The sequence below is a fragment of the Hakea prostrata genome, chromosome 8 (assembly GCF_041222555.1).
Source record: "Hakea prostrata isolate BN-2017 chromosome 8, UWA_Hpros_2, whole genome shotgun sequence".
Taxonomy (NCBI): domain Eukaryota; kingdom Viridiplantae; phylum Streptophyta; class Magnoliopsida; order Proteales; family Proteaceae; genus Hakea; species Hakea prostrata.
In genome coordinates, this window is record NC_142607.1 from 54,307,985 (window position 1) to 54,323,742 (window position 15,758).

Here is a 15,758-nt window from a genome sequence, read left to right on the forward strand (position 1 = left end):
TTGGTTTTTGCAGGTTAGATATCAGTTTGGTGGAACATGGCTACCCCACCAGCGATTATAGAGGAATTTACTCCAGATATTGTGCTACATGAAGAAGACACCCCTGCTCTTAATCCACTGCTGAATCGATGGGCAAATTTGGGGGAATTCGTGGTCATAGGGAAGATTATAACCTCTAAACATATCAGACCTTCAACGATCTCTCTTTCTTTGGGAAACGCTTGGAGTATTCCCCGCGAGCTTGAAGTGGCACAAGTTGGTTTCAACCTGTTTCTACTACAACTAAAAAATTCAGAGGAAGTAAACATTGCTCTCAACCAAGGACCTTGGCTCATAAAAAATCAACTGATGATATTGAAGCGATGGTCTGCTGCTACTCCGGTGGATCAGTATACCTTTGACTCTTATGAAATTTGGATCCATGCTATAAATCTCCCTCCTGATCTGAAAAATGCAACTATGGCTGCGCTTATTGGAAATAAAATGGGGATATACAGGAGCTTTCAATCTCACAACAGCCTCAGAGATGTGGGAAAACCGCTTGCGATTCGCATGACTTGTTCTATCTCCAACCCCATAAAGCCTGGCATTAGAGTGTTTCGACCACAAAATGAAGAAATCTGGGTCGATTTACAGTACAAGAAACTCCCATTAATTTGCTATTTCTGTGGTTATCTAGCTCATGAAGGCAGAAGTTGTATGATTCGTAGGAAACTTGAAAGTGGGGGTATACCCAGTTTTGAAGGAATTTCGAATGCTGAATGTGGAGAAATATGTGCAGCAATGTTCGGTGACTGGATTAAGGCTGGTAGCTCTGTTCATCGACCTCCAAGAGATGTAACCCGGAAATTGTTGGCCAAAATGCATTTAGAAGAACAACATCTCCTTATGCCACCATCGGATGTGAATGCTACAACACATCTTCATCCCCAAATATTTCAGTTTGTTAAAGCACTTCTTAATCCACCTCCAAATCTTGGTGAGTCTCGAATTTTGCTTGTCGGCATTGATAATGAAGATCAAAGAACAAATGACTGCCAAAATGAGATGCAACGGCCTTCCACAATTAATTCACAAGTTGTGGTTCCCCAACACTTTAATCCAGCAGCTGATGGTTTCGGTTTAGAAGCTTTCAACCCTTTGGATTTAGTGAACCATACTTCAGATGATCAATCTATTCTAAGGCCATTTTCTCACAATGCTGTTACAACACTTTCTCAAGCGCATCAGCAGAGTTTTGAGAGTCAATCTCAACAAACTAGATTGCTTTCTCACAGAGACTCAATTATCTCAATTTCAAACAAATATCATTCTGTTGCAGGCCCTTCTAAAATTCACAATCTTGAAGTAGGAGGGAATGAAGATATCTCTCCAGTGAACACACAGGAGACCATGGAAGAAGGGGAAATAAGGTTGGAAGATTCGGTTTCCTAAGGACCAACTCAAATTATTCTACCTGGAAATTCTATGCACATCTATGAACAACAAAGTACATCCACGACTCTTGTGAGACCTCAACCAATCATCATTAGAACTACTGCTCAATCCATTCAGGCCTCTAACTCCTCAGTCCATATTGAGGAATTAGCTCCTTTTGAGGAAGATTACAGTGAAGTGCTTCCAATGAATACAAGAAAAAGGGCTTGCTCACCCGAGCAAGTAACTGGGTTATTTAAGAGGATGAGGTTAGAAGAATATGAGGCATCAAATATTATCAGACCCAATGTTGGTAATAGAATTCATGGACTGGCTCGTAGAGCTAGGGGGGTCCAGCTGGTAGGTTTCGAGCAATTATGAGGTACCGAGGTAAATCCTTAATCTCTTCTGAAAGGGTGAGGCAGGCTGCACTAAATCAGCCCCCAAGATCTCCATGAAGCTTCTAATGTGGAATTGTCAAGGAATTGGCCCAACCTTGACACAACAATACCTACAAAAACTTTGTAGGAAGAGTGGGCCAGGTTTGATATTACTTGTTGAAACAAAGAATGATGGAGCTACAATGTCTATAGTAGCTAGGAAGATAAGGTTTGATAATCATTTTAGTATGGATGCCATAGGTAACTCAGGTGGTATTGGTTTAATTTGGAATAATTCTATTTCCATTACTTTTCTCTCGTCATCTGCACATATTGTTGATATTCTAATACTTGTAAATTCCTCTAGTGCAGAATTCAGGTTAACTTTGTTATATGGGCATCCGCAAACTGAGCTACGAGGTAGGATTTGGGATGAACTCTCTCAGCTAGGAACCTCTGTAAGTACTCCTTGGCTTGTTCTTGGTGATTTCAATGAAATTTTGAATAATGATGAAAAATTTGGAGGGAGACCTAAATCCCAAGCCCAGATGGACAGATTTAGGACTGCCATTGAGAATTGTAATCTTTTTTAGGTCAAGTGTACTGGGCCAAAATTCTCATGGTCAAATAAAAGGCGGGGAGCGGGTTTAATTAAGGAGTGTCTTGATAGAGCTTTTATTAATATGGATTTTCTGGACCATTTTGGAAGTGTCCAAAGTCATAGACATGCTATGGTGGGAACTGACCATACCCCTCTTGAGGTTACCTTATACCCATCCAAGCGTCGCCCAATGAGGTTTCACTATGAAACCAAATGGGAAAGCCACCAAGATCTATCTCACCAAATATACCTCAGATGGGCAGCCCCAAACATTGGATCACCTTCCTACTAGCTACACCAGAAAATCAAAAATTGCTCAGGATCACTTCGGCTTTGGAGTAAGAATACTTTCAAGAATGCATCTAAAGAAATTACAAAAATCTCCGACTTCTTGAAGAGTGTCAACAAAAATCTCCTTCGATTCCAATACCCTTGAGGAAATTGACCTTAAGCAAGCAATTAGAACAACATCTCCCGGTGGAGGAAAAATTTTGGTGCCAAAGATCTAGGGTTTTGTGGCTGACCGAGGGAGACCGTAACACCCAATTCTTTCATGCCTCGACTGCCCAAAGAAGACAAAAGAACACTATCCATCGATTAAAGGACAACTTTGGTCAACGGATTAAAGAAGAAGCCCAGATCAAAACTGAAATATGCACCCACTTCTCTTCCCTTTTCACCTCCTCTTCCCCAAGTGACCCTCAAAATTTTCTTCTAAGTACATCTCCATGCATTTCAGCTTCAGAAAACCAAGTTCTATGTGCTCCTTTCTCCCCAGAAGAAATTAAGAGCACTCTTTTCCGAATGAAAGGAAACAAAGCCCCAGGAATTGATGGCCTGCCTGCCAGATTCTATCAAAAGCATTGGGATACTATTGGGGATGACCTTATAAAAGGGGTGCAACATTTCTTTAGGAGAGGTCATATGCTCAAAAGTCTCAACAAAACAGTTATTACATTGATCCCAAAGAAAAGCAACCCTCAGAATGTATCTCAGTTTAGACCCATCAGTCTATGCACCACTCCTTACAAAGTCATAGCAAAATGTCTAGCTAATAGACTCAAACCCTTATTGGGGTCCATTATTAGCCAGACTCAAAGTGCCTTCGTTCCAGGTAGAGCCATCTCAGATAACATCTATCTTGCCCATGACTATCTACATTTCCTTAAGAAATCCCAATCAACATCTGCATACATGGCTTTGAAACTGGACATGTGTAAGGCCTATGACAAATTAGAGTGGTCATTTATTGAGGATACTTTGAGATATCTGGGTTTTGCTGATCAATGGGTTCAATGGATAATGCAATGCATTTCAACCGTTACCTTTCAAATTAAGATCAATGGTTCCCTTTCTAGATGTATTTTTCCTCAGAGGGGGTATCAGGCAAGGCTGCCCATTGAACCCATACATCTTTATCTTGTGTCAAGAGACCTTCACCCAAAGACTTCAATCCAATAGAGGGATCCCTAGGTTGCCTGGTATAAGACTAGCACATCGGGGTCCAGAAATTAACCACTTGTTTTTTGTTGATGATTGTATGTTTTTTTTCCCCGCCTCGGTTCAAAATGCTTCCACAATATCTCGCTTTGCTTTTGGAGTATGAACAGTGTCGGGTCTCCATATTAATCTGGAGAAGTCAGTTGTTTTGTTTAGCAAAAGAACACCTGCAAATACTAGGGCTGATGTGGTGACTTCTTTGGGCCTAAAAGAAGTGCAATCTCATGAAACTTACTTGGGTCTTCCCTCATCCATAGGGAAATCTAAAGTGCAAACTTTCTCCTTCATCTTAGATAGACTTAATTCAAAGTTGGCAGGTTGGAGGGGCAAACTTTTGTCTCAGGGAGGTAAGGAAATTTTGATTAAGGCTGTGGCTTTTGCATTACCAGTGTATGCTATGTCTTGCTTTATGATTCCCAATGAGATTTGCAACTTAATGACTCAAAAGATTAGGAACTTTTGGTGGAAAAATGATCAAGGACAGGGACTTTATTGGGTAAAGTGGAATACATTATGTAAGAGCAAAAAAGAGGGAGGGCTTGGTTTTAGAGATGTCCTATGCTTTAATAAAGCTTTATTAGCCAAACAAAGTTGGAGACTCTTGACTAATCCAACCTCCCTATGGGCACAAGTAATGTCTGCCAAATACCTTAAAGGAAAATCCATTTTGGAGGTTGAACCACCATCATATTGCTCTTGGGGTTGGAGAAGTGTTTTAATGGGGAGGGATGTGCTAAGACATGGTTTGATTAGACAGGTTGGAAATGGTTTACATACTCACATATACCATGATCAATGGATTCCCTCTCTTCCTTTTAAATATATATCCAGTCCCCCACAAACCAATGGGCCTTCACTTGTACATGATTTGATTGATTGGTCAAATCTTCATTGGAAAAGAGATTTGTTGGCTGCTTTGTTTTCTCATTTGGAGGTTGCTGCTATTTTAACAATTCCCATCCTTTCCATCAATACCATGGATACATGGGTGTGGTACAAATCAAAGCAAGGAACTTTCAAGGTAAAATCAGCCTACTATCAGTGTTTGGCAATGTCTGACTCCCAAGGTAATATATCTTCATCATCATCACCATCTTTTTGTTGGAACAAAATTTGGAATATTCCTACCTTACCAAAGATTAAGCACTTCTTGTGGAGAACATCTTATGAGGCGCTTGTTATAGGAATAATCTCTCTTTCATAGAAATAGTGCTCAAACACCATTATGTCTTATATGCGGTAAGAATATTGAAAATTTTGGTCATGCTTTACTATTTTGTTCCCATGCAAAAGAATGTTGGAGAATGTCTCCTCTTAGGCTCGATGTTTCAGATTTCCATGGTGAATCCCTTCATGATTGGATATATTTTATATCTGATAGATTTAAAGAATATGGGAATTTGAATTATTTAGATCAAGTGTGGAGCTCTCTTATGTGGTGTATTTGGAAATCTAGAAATTTCATTCTTTTTAATGGAAATGATCTTTCCATAAGACAGACACTCACATCTTTTCATACTTTATGTGCAGAAATTCAATCTTTTTGTACTAATACATCTCATGGAGACACTAGGGCAGCATACCCTTTGCATAGAGTGGAAAACATGGATGATGATTCGGAATTATTTTACCTTTTTGTCGATGGATCATGGGATGCTAGATCTCTTTATGGTGGCAGAGGATGCATTTTGTGGGACGCTCAACAGGTTTTCGTGGCAGCACAATGCATTGGAAATGAAGGTTCATCAGCAGCTTTAATGGAACTGGAGGCAATGAGAGATGGTCTCCTCTTGGCAAAAGGTTTGGGAATTTCGAAGGTGCATATTAGCTCGGATTTCAAACCGGCCATTCAAGCTCTTCAAGGTCTTAGTACCTCTCTTGATTGGCAATGTTTAAGCCTTGTTTCTGAAATTAGGACAATTGCGTTGGATTTCACCTTTATTAGATTTGCTTACATATCTAGGTCTAGCAATAGTTTTGCTGACTATCTAGCTCGGGGAGCTAATCTTTTTAAACTCTCTAGACATTGGTGGGGTTTGCCACCTTTCTTTGTTGTTTCCCCAAGCTTGTTCCTCTCCAAGCCTTTGTCTTTGGATGCTTTTAATTAATGAAATTTTCATGTTGTTGACCAAAAAAAAAAAAAAAAAAACTAAAGGAAGAAATTTACATGGAGGTTCCACCCGGTTATGAGAAGGATTTAGCTGCTAATATTGTATGCAAGTTAAAAAAGGCCTTATATGGACTCAAACAGTCACCGCGGGCATGGTTTGGCAGATTTACTAAAGTCATGATTAGTATGGGTTACAAGCAAAGTCAAGGAGACCATACATTGTTCATCAAGCACTCATCATCTGGGGGAGTCACGGCACTACTTGTGTATGTTGATGACATAATAGTGACAGGAAATGAAGAAAAAGAAACACAAAATTTGACTCAATGCTTGGCTAAGGAATTTGAGATCAAGGCTTTAGGAAGATTAAAATACTTCCTTGGCATTGAAGTTGCTCACTCTCAACAATGCATTTTCATCTCTCAACAAAAGTATATCACTGATCTCCTTAAAGAAACAGGAATGGCCACGTGTAAACCAACAAGCACTCCAATAGATCCCAACAGTAAACTTGGGAATGCAGAAGAAGATGTTGTTGTGGACCGAGAGATGTATCAAAGACTAGTAGGAAGATTAATCTACTTGTCTCACACAAGGCCAGAATAGCATATGCAGTTAGTGTAATCAGCCAATTCATGCACATTCCAAAGGAAATTCACTTGCATATAGCTCACCGTGTGCTACAATATTTAAAAGGGACGCCAGGGAGAGGCCTTTTATTTAGAAGGAATAAAGGAATGATACTAGAAGCATACACTGATGCTGATTATGCAAGGTCAGCAGTAGATAGAAGGTCGACCACAGGATATTGCACATTTCTTGGTGGCAATCTTGTGACATGGAGGAGCAAGAAGCAGAATGTTGTGGCTCGGTCAAGTGCAGAAGCCGAATTTCGTGCAATGGCTCAAGGAATATGTGAATTACTTTGGTTGAAGATTATCTTAGAAGACCTAAAGGTTGAATGGGGTGGACCAATGAGACTCTCTTTGTGACAACAAATCAGCAATCAGTATAGCACATAACCCTGTTCAACATGACCGAACCAAGCACATTGAGATTGACAGACACTTCATCAAAGAGAAGCTGGATAGTGGACTGATTTGTATGCCGTATGTGTCTACACATAGTCAACTTGCTGATGTTCTTACTAAAGGATTGAGCAGCTCAGCCTTTCAAAAATGCATATCCAAGCTGGGAATGGAGAATGCCTATTCACCAGCTTGAGGGGGAGTGTGAAAAATCTTAGAATCATATCATAATATTTTATTAGTATCTTTAATCTAAGTAGATCAGATTGTAATATTCTATTACAGGTATTTTTCTGATTATTGCAATCTTCTATTCTAGGTAGATTACTCATTGATTGTAATCTTCTATTCTAGGTAGATTTCTCATTGATTGTAATCTTCTATTCTAAGTAGATTTCTCATTGATTGTAATCTTCTCTTCTAGGTAGGATATTCTTTCCTATTTCATAGATGGCAGTTGTGTATATATTGATTGTAAAGTTCTGAATAAGACACTAAAGAATCAAACATTTCAATTCCTATTTCGTCACATTGTTTGAGTTTAATTAATGTATTCATTTATATCAAGTCATGGTTGGGTACTTTATATTTTATAGGTCTGGTTGTTGACTTTTCTTTTGTCATAAATCTAAGGTCAACATTATGTTGAGAAGGCCTACAAAAAGGTCAATACCAATTCCCGGTCCAATCTGAGCCTTAAAACCCACTGAGATGGGCCGCAGAGTTGGCTTGAGTTAAGCTGGGGGAAAAATGCACCATCTTGCCTGAGATCCTTTGAGATGCCCATCAAGATCAAGATCTCAAACATGCACCCAGTCTCAGTATTATTCATGAACCTCAGAATGAGATCTTGAGAAATTACACAAGTAACCCTATTAAGTAAATAAGAAATCAACATATTAAGACTTAAGCGGTTAAGCCTACAAGAGACAGTAAAGATATTATACAGTAAGAGGAGAATACCATTATACCAACACAAGAAAGAAAGCTTCCAAAAAGTAAAAATATCAACTATTATTAGTAATACAACCATACAAGTGACTGGAATACATAAGAACCTGTATCAAACATTTCACAGTTACAATTCAAATGACTACTTGACATTGTTTATAGTTACAGAGTTGATTTTTAAATGAGTTCACCTTACAATGGTACAAGTTTTGACTGAAATTTGCTAAATTTCGGTTGAAATCTTGGTTTTTTCAGAAAACCAAGATGAAACCTATGGACAATCAAATGGTATAAGTTTCGACCCCTTAACCCCTTTTTTGCTGATTTTTTTGTGCTTTCAACACACTTTTCACCCAATTTCAGTCACTCCTTTGCCTTCCATCACACCATTTGCTTTCCTTTAGTGATTTTGGAAGATTTTTGCAAGGCTTGTTCTGATTTTTTATATTTTTATTTTTTTTGCTTTGTTGATGGCTTAAATGGTCTTGTATAGCTATGAGATTATATATATTTAGTCTAGGACTATGATCTATGATTGTGTGTTGTTCAATTTTACAAAGTTTATATTTCTCAGAACATCTCATGTGTTAATATACTTTAATGATAACTTTTCATTGGGTTTTGTTCAGCAAAATATCAGTTCCTTTGTGGTCATTATCCTTTCAATAGGTAATAGGCAAGAAGTCAGATGAAAAAAAAAAAAGAAGAAAAAAAAACCCACAAAAGGGCCGAAACTTGCAGGGAAAAGTTCTGAGTTTCAACTGAAATTTCGGTCGAAACACCACACCTGAGTTTCTAGCCTAGTTGAAACTGGCCTCAATACTGAGATTCCGGTCCTTGGTCGATTAAAAGATAATTTAAAATTGATTTTCCCTACTAACCAATTACGGATGAAAAGAGTGAGACGTTTTCAACTAAGAGCACATGTCAATCACCTTCTATTATCTTCTATTTCAAGGTATGAAGTTTTTAAGAACAAATAAAATGCCAATCCATAACAAAGTTGACATTTTAGACGGAACTGATGGTCTATCACTCACCTGCTCATGAGTTATAAGAGACCTAGAGGAAGGGGGCTGGGAAAAACCACTCAAGTATGCCAGTGCTGCAGCAAGAGCACTGGTTCCTCGTTCTTCAATCAACTTTTCTGCAGTTGGGATGAAAAACTCCATAGATCCTGGATGAACCCCATTTAGTGTAGCTACAACTTGCTCAGCAGAAGAGGCTAAAACTTCTTCAATTGCTGGGGGACTGATGAACTCAAAATGGCAGCCCACATCACGTTCAAGGGATTTCACAGTTCTCCTCTGGCTACTAGAAAACATCAGAATCGCAGTACCCTCCTTTCCAGCACGCCCTGTGCGACCAGAACGATGAACAAAAGTTTCTGGATCATTGGGCAGCTCATAGTGGATAACCTGGATAAATGAAAAATGAAGGTGGTCACTAGATTCTCATACAAAATGTAAATTGCAGATCCAAAATGTAAAGTCCATAAACATTCTAAAGTAGATCATAGATCCAAAATATTCAATCAGATAACAGAATGAACAGTCCTCATGATTCATCTTTCAAACCTACTTCAAGAGGAAGTTAGTCACAACTGTGAGGAACACATGCCTCCCATCATATATGAACTTCCAATGAGTATTTGCGAGTAAGAAGATAGCGAGAGTCATCCGTTAACCTCTGTAAAACAGGAACACTGTCCACTCATTTCTCAATGTGCACTACCTGAATCTCCCGAGGCATAGAAAAAAATGGTTCTGTTGATTTCTTATAAGGCTATATCTATCTTGTTTTTTCATTTTGTTTTTATCAGTTTCAGGCTTTCATTAGACCTCCACAATTAGCGGAGCCCTAGATTCTTTTTCGAATCAGGTGTTTTAAGTACTATTGGTATTTGGATTGGCCATAGGCCTCTACTTAAAAGTTAAAACCCTACTCAAGGGGAGGAATGCATATACTGAATATTTGACTGTTTCTCTGAGCTTTTATGCTGTCTTCTCTCTGAGGGTACTGATACGAGTTTTCTAACCCAGATCTGGTTGCTTGGTGGTAAAAGTCCAACTAGCCTGGGACCTTGCTGTTTAAAATCCTTAGTGGTTGAAGTTTCTTGGTATTTCAATTCCAAAATTCTTGTTGGCCATGGATTCAGCCTACACTTCCATTAATCAAACTCCCCCATCGAAGAACTGGATCTCCAGCAAGGTTCGTTGCATATCAGATCATCCCACCCCACGTCTCCCCTTTTTTTGGATGAATAAATTATCATTACCAAACCCAAAAGGAGCGAAATAGGGAGAAGAATGTACAAACGAGGCTCCCCGAATCGAAGAGTACCTAAAAAATATGCTCCGGTTCACTGATAAGGAAGATAAGAGTTAGGGTGGGGGTCTACGATGTGATACTAAAGTATGCCCGGGGAGATACATGCTAACTCTGGGTAGGAAGCAGGAAATATTATGTCAAAAATGTCGGGGAGGTTACAGATCTCCAGCACTACCGTTGGGAGGGGGGGAAGAGGGGAAGGGGCTACAAAGAGGTTCTTAGACTCCAGATAACATTTCTCTTCTTGATTTTTCAGATTCTTCAAGAAAACAAAAGTTCAAAGTCGGACCTACATCAATCTAGCCATCAGATACTGTCCTATGTTGGACCCGATCCAAGTAATAACCAATTTCCAACATCCTAAACCTAAATCCAGACTCTTTTGGTTGACTTTCCTTCAAACTCTAAAATAAAAAACTTGAATATTTTCCAATCCACCCATCAACATCCTATGGAACTTGAGAAACGACTCCGGTATAGGACATAACCTAGTTTAGATCCCAATGGCATCCCCATTCCACTAGTAGAATCTCATTTCCACATCTAACGAAAAACACCAATTAGCAGTTTTCCCCTAGTATTCTGATCGAGTCCTTCCACAGAGCCCCTTCAATCCTTCATCATCACACAACCAAATTCTGATAGCCAGCCAACAATCAAAGGCCCCATTTAAGATTGTTCCACTTTTACCATTTAAGCTCTATAACCAAATTCAAGAATCCGTTCCCAACAAAAAAAAAAAAAAAAGAAGAAATTCAAGAATTTCTTTCATGTGACATTTGAGGTTGCCCCTCACCCTCATTCAATTAAGGCTACACTGTATAAGCAGGCTGTTATAGGAATATAATGACAAAAATGGTGGTGATAGAGGGACTGAATGGAATAGGCTGATTCAATAAATAGAAAATACAAAGTAGAAGGAAGGCATAAAGACAATAACCAGGAAAGAGATCTTCAAAGAAGTCTGCAAACCCCAACAGCAATGGAGCACATCTTGAAGGCAAAAGAGAAAAAAAAAGGAGGGGGGGGGGGAACTACTTGATTACAGAATAAAAAATGGTGCACTGGGGTAAACATAGTTGTGGCTCAGCCTGAATGTATAATAACCAAGACTAGTGTTTTGTTGCAACCCATATCCCACCAAACAAACTAGAACTAAAAACAGAAGCCAGGATAAAAGAGCCTACTAATGAACCTCAAGGAAAACATTTTTCTAAATAAACCAACATCCACTTTCAATTCTGCTACTTGCAACTTTTAACACTGCAACTTCTTCTACTTGTTGAACAAGTCTTTGGTGTTTGATAGGCTTCCTCTCTGACAACCCTTCATACCATTCTCTCTCCACTTCGATGTCTAGCCAAGCTAGGTGGGGCTGCCACCACTCTCATCCTCTGTTTTCCTCCCGCTGCCCTTTCTTACTGCCGCAGGCTTGGCTTAGTCATCTATCTTTAGATTGAACAAATCTCTCCTAGAAGAACAACTTTCCCTATACTATGTGCCCCCCCCCCTCCCAAAAATAAATAAATAAATAAATCCAGACCACCAAAGTCACCCACCATGAAGCATATCTTCTAACTATTGGAGAAACCCAGTGCTGAAGACTTCCACACAAACATAGTGTGCAGGAGGGGAGAAATTTTCCTATGCAGCCTTACATCAGCAACTTTTTGCTGAGCAGCTGTTTCAATACCTTGACCTCAGGCTGCAACTCTGGTCTGCCAACCATTGCGCCATGACCAACTCCTAAAGTGTATCTTCTAACTGACGAGGCAGGGAAATAGGACAGCTGCCTATTCAGCACCTTCATAGGCATCCCCCTTTGCCTTCAATGAACTTGTCCTCAGGAACGCAACGAAAAACTCGAGGGTGTTTTGAGACTTACCTTCTGGATAATGGTTTTCTTCATCTTTAAATTCACAGACTATGGGGATAAATGCCATGTGTTGGAACTTGGAAGGAGTCCCTCGAACGTTGGTAGAAAGTTGATTCTCCTTGGCCAACGGAATTGGTACCCAAGGATAAAAATCTAATTTCACCTTGAGGTTGTGGTGGGGTTGAGACCACCAAGTTCTCAAGATTCTGGTCCTCCCGAAACTTGGCATAAAATCTGCCACGTTTCAATGGTATGTTTTAATTGGTTTTATGCATTTTTTGGGTCCGCTTCTCCTTGAATAGCCTATTTTGAGGCCTATAAACACATATCCATGGTTTGTTTTGACTGAAAAACAGCACATAATAGTCTTTTGGATTTGCCCTCAAGCTTGGTCATATACGGATGAAACTGAATGTATTTTCACATATTTAAACATGCTTGAAGTATAAGCTGATGTAAATGATAAGCAATTTCAATTGATAATGAAGTGAAATATTAAACCTAAATTACAATATGCACATACATCATTAGCAGTTTAATATAAAAAAACAACTTGTGCAAACTGTGCAAGAATAAGAGTTTACATAATATCATTTTTTTTTGTGTCTTAAGAGTTTACATAATAACTTTGATTCATAGGAAATACAACACCATAGAAATTCCTTCAAAGTATAGACTAATAGAAGCTGCTACGTCAGCTTTGCTCATTCCCATTGTGAGTTTGTCGGATTTGATGTACATTGAACTCTGATTGTCGACATTTCGGCAAGTAGCGACGTGAAATTGGGACTGAAATGAAAATTCCAATATGTCACCGATATATTGCTGAAACAGGGGCGATAGTTTGCCCAACGAAATATCGTGTTTCTTTCCAATTTCTTGGCGATTTCTTTCCAATATGTCAGCTATAAAAGCCATTTCGAGTCGAAATTTCAATTCCCTATTCCAAAGCTTCTCTCTTCCATAGCTTGATTCTTGCAATTTTTATGTCAATCTTCAACATCTAGGGGTAGTTCTCATGTGATTCTTGCCAGAAAATGCGTGTATCACATTGATCAAGTGGCATTTCACTCGAAGCTTGGAGATTTTAATCTCAAAGGTAACCACACTTCAGCAAACTTCATTTTACAAAATGCATGATATAATGTTGTTCGATTGGTACCGCCAAAATACATGTTGAACAACGTGGGCTGATCTACAAAACTAACGGTGTCGAAATTCTTTTTCGAAAGTAGTTTATTTATTTATTTTTGGGCTTAAAAAAATTCTATTTTCTTACACTAAAAATGCAATAGATATACATGATATACACCTTGCATAGGTATGGATTTAATATATGTTGAACTCCATAGGCCAATCTACAGCTCACGGAGTTGAAATTTTCAACATGATAAATTATTATTTTATTTTTTGAAAATATTTATAAACAAATATAAAATAATATAAATAAGAGCAAATTGCACTGGCACCCCAAAATGGAGGCCTTAAAGCATTGACACCCCACTGTATCATTGAAAACCTTTCGACAATTGTTTATTATAAGGATATTTTTGAAAATAAACAGTGATTTAACTGTTTTTAGTGATAAATTTGACAAATCCAATAAAAACCCAATTTTGGGGTCTCTGTGTTTTTTAAACATAAAGTGGGGTGTCATTGCATTAAGGCCTCCATTTTGGGGTGCCAGTGCAATTTGCTCTATAAATAATTATGAAGAAAAAAAAAAGAGAAAAAGGTTTTGAAAATTATAGAAAATTCTGGAATTGTTCTTGTCAAACAAATACTTGGGCCGCAAGGTAACTTGGGCCAAGAAAATCTTATAAAGCAAGTCAGAGCAATTTTGGGATGTTAGTTTTGGTTATTTTTTATTGTAATTTAGACTAATATTTACTTTCCTAAATACTATAGGACTGTATCTTTCTATTATAAATGAAGGATTACAAGAGGGAGGAGATGACACACATACGATACCTCTCTCCCTCCCTCCCTCCCTTTCTTTTTCCCTCTCCAATCGATTTCAAAATTCTTGTTGTTCTCTTGGTTGCAGCACCACAAAGCTGCCTACTATGCTGGTTCAGTACTATTAGGATACAGAAAATACCGCTAGGTATTTTTTACGCACCATTATATCTTTTATAACCTAGTTATTATCTTTACTCCGCTACAAAAGTTGAATCGTTTTAGATTCAAATACCACCAACAAACAGAATGGCCTTGGTAATGTATATGCTCCGACTTTAAGCAGGGTGTTGAACCAATACTTGGGCCGCAAGTTTCTTTTAGTGCAAGTCAGAGCAGTTTTGGGATGTTTTGGTTATTTTTTATTGTAATTTAGAATGATATTTACTTTTCTAAATACTATAGGATTGTATCTCTCTATTATAAATAAAGGATTACAAGAGGAGAGGACACACACACATGATATCTCTCTCTCCATCTTTTGTTTCTCTCCCACCATCGTCTTTTGATTGAATATTGTTCTTGACTGCTTCAGCTCTTTGTGTGTTTTTGTAGCCACGAGGTTTCATTGCCGGTTTTGGTATGGGCAGCCTATTTTCTTACCGAAGAAAACTTTAAAAACTCATTTTATATTTAAAATATACATGGGCACAGGGAAAATTATTAGTAGGTATATGATTGTTTCTTTGCCTAGAAAAAATTATTTTAGTGTTGCTCAGTGACTTATGCAATCATTTTGTATGCAACAATGATCATGTTAGCTTGTGGGAGTCAAAGGCAGTGGCTCATAGGGTGGACAACAGGGACAACCACAAAGAGCAGTAGGACTGTAGGAGAGGAGGTTGACCCTACATGGCAGTATTATGTGGCGATTGATGGAAACAAAAACAAAACACAATGTCATTTCTATGGTAAGCGGTTAAGGTTAGGTGGCATCAACACATTTAAGGCACACACCACTGGGAGTTCGAAGGATGTGGCCACATGCATGGAAGCTAGTGCAGAAGAAGTGAAGGCAATCAAGGAATTAGAGAAAGGGAAGGGGAATAAAGATGAGAAGAAAGAGTGGACAAAGCACTCAATGACGCGATGCGGGGACCTCTAGCATACAGGGTAGATTCTAATTCTAAAGAGGATGTTGACCTCGTTGATGTAGGTAGAGAGCAAGAGGAGGGGGAGATGAGGCATGCGATGGCAGAGAACAAGGCATTGCACCAGCAAAAGCAGGAGAGGGCCAGATCTAGAGCTATAGGAGCTAGTCTCTCTATGGCTGGAGCATTTGGGTTAAGGGGAAGGGGTGGTATTTATAGCATGTTCAACCAATCACAAAGTCAAAGGGCCACTTCTCCATCACCAACTAATTATCCATGCCGAAAGGACCCGATTCTAGAGCAGGATCCTGATGTTTTAGGATGAAGGAGCGAAGTGACCCAAGATCTCAAGTGCATAGGAGAACATCAAGGGCAAGGTTAAAAGTACAATGCCAAAGTGTATGCTCTTCTACACTATTCCAGCATACACAACACAAGGACCATACTACAAGAATATAATAAACATTATTGCAAAGGCATGACCTAGATACATTGGCCCCACCCCTAAAGAGGTA

General features: G+C 38.8%; 1 protein-coding gene across 1 annotated transcript in view; it reads right to left on the reverse strand.

Moving 5' to 3' along the window:
• Positions 1-15,758, reverse strand: part of EMB1138 (DEAD box RNA helicase (RH3)) — a 69,121-nt gene that overhangs the window by 18,123 nt on the left and 35,240 nt on the right. The window contains exon 6 of the mRNA XM_089167577.1: positions 9,027-9,404. Coding sequence (XP_089023703.1) covers positions 9,027-9,404 — 378 coding nt within the window. The remainder of the gene's footprint in view (positions 1-9,026; positions 9,405-15,758) is intronic.